General features: G+C 47.0%; 2 protein-coding genes across 4 annotated transcripts in view; both read right to left on the bottom strand.

The window, feature by feature from the left end:
* Positions 1-2,570, bottom strand: part of LOC125956108 (single-stranded DNA-binding protein 3) — a 41,307-nt gene extending 38,737 nt beyond the window's left edge. The window contains exon 1 of the mRNA XM_049687665.1: positions 2,437-2,570. The gene's annotated coding sequence lies outside the window, so the exon portion shown is untranslated. The remainder of the gene's footprint in view (positions 1-2,436) is intronic.
* Positions 2,571-5,591: 3,021 nt separating this feature from the next.
* Positions 5,592-7,500, bottom strand: part of LOC125956121 (uncharacterized) — a 2,924-nt gene continuing 1,015 nt past the window's right edge. The window contains exons 1-2 of one of the 3 annotated variants that reach the window (XM_049687689.1): positions 6,402-6,455; positions 5,592-6,338 (exon numbers count right to left, since the gene is read on the bottom strand). In XM_049687689.1, the coding sequence (XP_049543646.1) occupies positions 5,628-6,338; positions 6,402-6,413 (723 nt within the window). In that variant the 5' untranslated portion in view covers positions 6,414-6,455 and the 3' untranslated portion in view covers positions 5,592-5,627. Of the gene's footprint in view, positions 6,339-6,401; positions 6,456-7,500 lie in introns of those variants that run through there. The other 2 variants (XM_049687691.1, XM_049687690.1) reach the window with 2 other exon arrangements.

The following is a 7,500-nucleotide window of genomic DNA, read 5'->3' as shown; positions in this document are numbered from 1 at the left end:
CACCAATCGCGTTGGCCATTTTCTATGCTCCAAGGGGGCATAAAAGCAAGGTGGTGGGGTGGTGTGGGACCTCAAAAAAGGTCACGACAAAAAAGTAAAAGAAACGATCACCATCACCTGAAGCGAGCTCACGGCTTAGGCGTGTCTTTGGCTCGATTAACGCAGCTTACCTCTTCCGCAGCTCAAGCATCTGGAGCAGCAGCAACAGCCAAAGAACGCTTACGGAACAGGAGAACCACCGGTGGTATCGCCGGTACTTGGGGGACGGCCTGGGACACACGACGGGGGGAGGGGAGGCGAAGTGAGTTTCGGGCGGCGGATGTTTGATCGGAAAACCTGTTCCGTCGATGGATGAGAAACCGTGATCAACCGGCCTACTGTGTCCGAGGCGGAAGGTGGGAGAACGGCAACAGCCACAGCAGCAGCAGCAGCCGGCACATTCGAGCTTGTGTGTGTGTGTCGGTGGTGTTGGTGTGCTGTCGCTTGATACAAAACAACAACAGCAGAAAGCAAAGGAAGAAGGAACAATCTTTGCTTTGTTCTTGTGCTTCTTGAGAGAATGAAAACAAGAAAGATGCGATGAAAGACAGAACACGGAAGAACGAAGAAGAAGAGACGAAGGCGAAGACAGCGAGAATAGAGAAGCAAAGCGACACACCGATAGCGTCCACCGTAAGGGACTGGACGGGTGGTGGTGGTGGTGGTGGCAGGAAAGAATGTTACGTACAGGGATCGGAACCCAGCCATCGGTGGCGGCGACCGGCTGCGAAGACAGCAGAAGCAGCAGCCAGCAGCCGGCGAGGAGGCCGTCGAGGAGAAGATGCCATCGATCGTCGAGTGAGCAGCACAGCAACAACAACGCAGAAGACGGCGACGCGCACACACATTCGCGGGGCGGCATCATCCCTGACCATCACACGGCGTGGCCTCTGCTGGATGAGAGCGCGCAGTACGCTAGCGCGTTTTTCCACTTTTTTGGAACTTTTCGGCGGGATTTTTGGGTTTTTTTTTTGTGGGGGGAAACACATACAAGCGAGATAACCAAGAGAAGAACCAGAAACAAAGAAATAAACAAGAAACATGCAACCGCGCACACTGTAACCAGTTTGTAATGTGCCCCGGAGCCATGGCCACCAGCCAGCACACCTTCCTTCCTTCCTTCCTTTCAGGGCCTTGCAGAAGGCGAGGATCGTAAAAAAAATCGAAGGCTTGGTCGGTTTGGAAACGGTTTGAAATCAGCCTACTACGACTCTTGTTGCTACTGCTGCTAAATACCGGCAGTAAAACTTTTTGGCAATTAGCACTTTATAAAATGTGGAGTAATAAAGGTCGAAGAAAATATTTGTATTGCGTTCGCAGCGCAAAATGAGCTGAGAGTAGAAGGAAGAGGGAGGTAGAAGTATTTGATAAGACGCCGTAGAGGTTACAAATCAGGAACAACCGTTCCACGGTTCTGATCAGCTCGGTTATCAAAAGCAAACATAGCAGCAGGTCCTGGACGGCACAATCGGTGAATTGTGGGTCTTTCCGGTTGCTCCATTACCATTCTATGACGAAACCGAAATGACTAACAAAGTGTGCGAGTGTGATTAGCGTGGAATTTTACAAAATGGTATACCCATTCCGAATGATAAGAAGCAGGTTCTTTCCTTCGGCATTCTCACCAGCTAATTAAACATAAAGGAGTCTGCCGTTGATCCCACGTCAGCCCTCCCCCTAAAAAGGCTCGTGCTAATGAAACAACTTAATGCAGCGAGAGAAAAAGAACATCAATCGCCACCAGTTGCATCATCCCATCATGTAGTACAACGTCGTCAACAACCCTTCTTCATGTTCTGCAGCAGCCAGCCAGCAACATCAGCAGGCCGGTACATGCGTACTCTGGGAGTGAGCGAAAGAGACAGAGAGCGCGAGAGGGAACAACACAAGGCATCCTTTGCCGAAAACGGAGAGGGTTGTATCCTTGCGATAATCCTCGGCACACGGGAGCCGCCGAAGGTGCGTTCGCGGTTGGCGAAAGGATTATGACCCTCGGGGTGTTAGTACTGGGCGACACCGATTATCGTCCAATTTAGGTGCGTACGCTAGCCACCCCTCCAGACGATATAGAATCGATGATTTATGTTGCCGCTAGTAGGACCGGGGTGGTGTCCAGCTTCTAGCGTTACGTTACGCGGACGATTTGGAAAATAGCACCTTCACAGACAGCCGGATACGGTGGCGACTACCGGAGACTCGTCCTTAAATTTCGCAAACCGACAGACACCGCGAGAGCACACGCCGTTTTATGTAGTTTCGAAATGTTTTCATTTTCATCAGGAGAAAGGCAAACAAAATGAAAACAATATGGCGCCGCCGCTGGTGTTGCTGCGTCTATTTTTGACGCGGCCAGGGACCGGCAAAGGGTGGGGTGCAATTTGATAAACGCGCGCTTACCTTCCGTGGCCAGTCATCTGGAGCACTTTCGGAACAGGAACCGAGTCCTAGCGGAGCGGGTGGGTAACAGAAAATCACAATTTCGAAGCCTTCCGGGGAGGACGAAAGGCAAAACACGCAAGCCAAGCAACAACGATGAAAAACACCCAAAATGACAGCTGTCGCGATTTGTGCGAGCGAGAAGGGCTTCGTCGTTTACAACACTGCGGCTTTGGGAGTCGGAAGTTCCGTGGTTCGTTTCACGGAACTTGCAACTTCTGGATCCGGCATCCACGAAGTGAAAAATAGCCGCCTAGAAAAGGTTTATTTTAATTTTTTTCACATTTTATGTTGTGCAGTGCGTAGAGTTGTGTAAAAACAATCCTAAACCAAAATTTTACCACTTCTCTAACGATTTTCCGTTTGTTTTTGACCACACCGTTTCCCTTCGTGCACTGCTTGAAATTATGGCCACGGCAGCAAAGTGTTCGATTTTTTTCGTGTAGTGCACGAAGGAAACCGGTGCGGACAATAGTGGGCGGAAAATTCGATGGAGGGGCGGTAAAATTGTTTTTCCATTTTTCCCTGAAAACAGACCCTTTACTAAATATCCTCTTCAATTTTCACATCAATCGAAGCAGAAATGGCAAAGATACAGATTTTTTAAAATTTCCATGGCGTTAACCCTCAACACCCTCACCCTCGACACCCCAGGAAAATGTGATCCTTTAATTTAAACTAAAATACTAAGCTACAAAGTTGTTTGTGGAAAATCCGTTTTATTATGATCGCTATTGGTCTGACTCTATGGACCTACCAGCCATACTTTGCTCCGTAAGCAATCGGTGAAACAATTGGCCCTCCATACGACAGTGGAGCATACAGGGGTTGGTTGACGAAATTACCGCCATGGTACGCCGGCTCTTCGGTGTGCAGACGCTCGGACACGTGGCTGGTGGCGTACGTTGGAGCTGAGATGAAGGTCTTGGTGACGGTCGTCTTACCCTCCGGCAGTGGCACAACACCGTGTCCAATCGACAATGGTCCAGCACCGAGAACATGATTTGCGATCAGACCGGACTGGATCGGGTAACCGGGATGGATCGATGGTCCTCCGATAGCGTAGGGATGTGGGAGCACATGGTTTAACGGCAGATGAGTTGCGCTGGCACACACCAGAACCGCCAAGAAGGTTACCAACTGTGAAAACAAGGACTCGGCTGGATCAGAAGCTCTTTTCCACCTGGAGCTCGAGCAACTCACTTGAAACGCCATTACTAATTAATGTACTGCTGGTCTCTCGTCCGATTGCAAACGCTGTCTGATGCTTCGATGGTTCATTGGGACCATCCTTTATACCACGATAAATTCGGAAGCGATCCATCGCAGCCAGGAAAATCGGAAAATCGTCCGTCATAAGTCCGCATTTTTTTATTGCAGTCGCGGTTTTATCGTTCACGTCCGCATTCCGCAAATTCGCGATATTAGTAATTCATCAATTGGCCACGGAAGTCGCGTCGGCCATCTCCACCATACGAACGACCTCGGCGTGCAAGGTGCATAAGCGACGAACCCAACCAACAACACGTCGCGGTAACATTCGCGTTAGCAGAAACCATCGTCGAACGGTCGTAAAACCGTCACCGTCGTTCTGCGGCCACCAATTTGTTGTGCCGGGGAGATTTAATTTTCGTCCGCCAATTCCATTACGCAATGGGTCAATGTGGAGCACACAGACACACACGCACGCATGCAAGCGCCCGGAGTTGCACATGATCCGATCGGTGAGCCGTTGTGTGCCATTTTGCTGTCGCCGGGTTCGTGTTTATTCTTTCCTCTTTTTTTTTCGCCCTCTTACAATGTTTTTAACCATTCTGTGATCACCATTCGTTTCACTTCCCCTAAGGCCAACAACGAGCGACGCGAACCCCCCAAAAACAACGGCCAACAAACCGAGCGGTCAGCTATCTATGGCCCGGGCCATTACCTTGAACTTTTGTCGGTTTCTTTCTCGTCTCGTCGCAGGTATTATTTAGTCATTTCCTTACTTTTCCTCTCGTTCGACGGTACTTTCGAACTCTCGGTCTCGGTCTCGGCCTGGATCTCGGTACGGCCGAAGCGTCGGTGGTTCGAAGAGCTCGCGGTTCGCTCAGCTGTGTATCCGATTCAAGGGTGTCGCAGCTTAGTCGCAACCAAACGGAACCCTAGTGTGTGGTTAGTTGCTTGGCAACCGCAATGCGCCACGAACCTGGCCGAACGCTGCTGGTTCAATTAAGATTATGTCGCTCGATACAAACGATCCACTGCGGCACGTTACGGCCCGATTTGGATCGGATCAATGATTCGACCTGCAGTTGTCAGGCCGTTTTTTGGGGTGGTAATTTGGGTTGGTTTTTTCGGTGCAGGTGCCTCGAATCCATTGCTAAAGGGTTTCAATTGACTGGCGCTGAGGGACTCAGTCGGTTGATCTCAACGACGGCTCGAGTAGATCGATTGCCCTTAGGGAGTGTGACAATAAAAGTTAAACATGATTTTCATCGCCAAAGGTCGATCTCAATGTAGCGGTATTGGGAAGGTTTTACTGCTCTTAATGGAAGCTAAGTAACGTTAAGCGCCTAGTCCTTGGCCCTCTTCAACTCAGATAATGGTTTTTTTTTTCGAATTCGATTCAGTAGCTCACTAGCAGGGCTAACGGTACGATACTGGGTCCCGTATATTGGTCATTAATAACATTATTCAATTAATCGTTCAGTAAGATAGCGATAGGGGGGCCCTCTCGGTGTAAAGAGACTTTAAAAGCTAATGATACGATTGTTCCAACGATCGGCTGGCCTTCTATTCGCTTGATAAGAAGAGCGTTGAGCCGTGATCTGTGCTGTGAGATTTGTTCCGTTCGATTGCTACCGTTTCTAAACAAACAAGAATTGCCTTAAGGTTAGTAACGCGTGAGATTTTGGAAGGTCACGGGCACATTAAACCGAATTTCGAGGAATATATAATTCGGTTTCCTGTTTATGTCAAGCCAGAGACATATAAGGTCAAATTGAGAAGTCGAAGCTATAGCCCTTAGCGACCCAACAATGAGGCACTAGAGGACAAACAAAGTAACAAACGCTGAGAAGGTTATTTCCGATTTAAGTTTTATATTTACAACAGATAGAGAACAGCGAGGTCATAACATGAATGTTGTGTTAGTATGTATCAAACAATGATTACCATCCATGAGCAGAGATTCCATCATAGGCCAGTTTCGGAGCATAGGACAGAACCTTTTCTCCGTAGATTGGAGCTGGCTGAGCAATGATGCTCTTACCGTAGACTGGCTCAGCAATCAGAGTCTTGGCTCCGTAGATGGGCTCAGCGTACACGTTCTTGTTGTAGATTGGCTCCGACACGATGGTCTTGGCGTAAGTTGGCTCAGCAATCAGGGTCTTGCCGTAAACCGGCTCAGCGATCAGAGTCTTTTCTCCGTAGATTGGCTGACCGTACACCTGCTTGTTGTAGATGGGCTCCGAAACAATGGTCTTGGCGTAGACTGGCTCGGCGATGAGGGCCTTGCCGTAAGCTGGCTCAGCAAGGATGGTCTTGGCAACTGGAGCATAAGAAAGGGGCTTCGAGTATTCGATGTTGTTCACCAGAGCTGGTGCCTGATAAATGCCGTGAGCAGCGCCATACGACACTGGCAGAGGGCTCGAGATCGCCAGAGGCTTGCTCACAACGACGGACGGGGCAGCGTGAGCATAGCCGTGACCGTATCCGTGGTACAGCTGTGGCTCCTGGACGATGGTCTTGGTCACAGCCGGTACTCCGTGCTTCGTGACGGTGGAATAGCTCGTCGCTGGAGCATAGGAGAGATGGAGGTGCGGATCACTCGGGATGTATCCTGCGCTGGCACAAGCCAGGGAAGCGACCAGAAGAACGAACTGGACGAAACAGTTGAGGAATGAGTTAGAAAAATTCTAAAAGAATTTTGATGATAGAACTACCTTGAACGCCATTGTTTGTTGGTTAGACTGAGGAGCTGTTGTGCTGATGATGACTGCTAGTTGAGTGATGTCTATCCGATCAGCTGTTTGTCGTTTTATACCGAACAGAAGCGCAGAAAACTGCTTCAAAGAGGATGTGAAAGGACCATCAAACGATGGCCATCGTTGGCAATGTAACATGGTCCGGCAATTTATGGTTTCTTCTTGTTGAGATACGTCTTTGACAAAGCGCATAGCAACTGAAATAGATCAGAGTTTTGAGAGCTTTGCATGTGTGATATCGAATATGGAGAAATTTTCTTGTTCAAGATTACTTAGTGCTGATTAATATCAATCCATACGGTTTCGGTTTTTAGATGAAATTCAATTCTATTATCACGACCGACGACGATATTTACGTTTCTTTGAATGTGAGTGAAAATTAAAATAAAAAAAATTTCGAGTGCAACATATTTTTTACCTAACATACATAAGTACTGGCGAGCCGTATACGTATACGACGTAACAACACTTTCAATTTATTATTCACTGGAATGTTACATAGTTTGATGAAATTTAAAATACTAACTGATACGATTGTTGCAGACAAATTAAATTTTCAGAAATGATTTGATTAACGTTCCGAAATATCAAAAAGAACATTGCGGGAATAATCGTGCGGTGAAAGTATTTAATCATATTGCTCAAGATGAAAAGAATTTGCATTAGCATTGTTCAATATCATCGCCAAATTGAGCTAGAAAAATTAAATCTAGGTAGGCTATTACAGTATTGAAATTATATTTTCAAATATTTTGTTTGTGTTGCATTTATTTACTTTGATATAAATACTCTCAAACTCTATTCTAATACTTTTAAATTGTACAGAAATGTGTTTGATGTTATAGATTTCAATAAAATAACTAGGATTGTTTTTGCATAACAAATAAAAGAAAGAGAATTCAATCGATCTAAACACAGAGAATTTTATTTTCTTACATTTACATACACCATTTTATTTATTTGCATTTATTTCGGACTTTATTCGCAATTTGCAACCGGCTGCAGCGCATTACAAAAGGTCCACAAGTGGAAAGTATTTTCTTCTACCTGTTTTTCA

This window comes from Anopheles darlingi, chromosome 3 (genome assembly GCF_943734745.1).
Source record: "Anopheles darlingi chromosome 3, idAnoDarlMG_H_01, whole genome shotgun sequence".
NCBI lineage: Eukaryota > Metazoa > Arthropoda > Insecta > Diptera > Culicidae > Anopheles > Anopheles darlingi.
The sequence above is the reverse complement of the archived record's forward strand: the minus strand, read 5'-3'. Positions and strand labels throughout refer to the sequence as shown.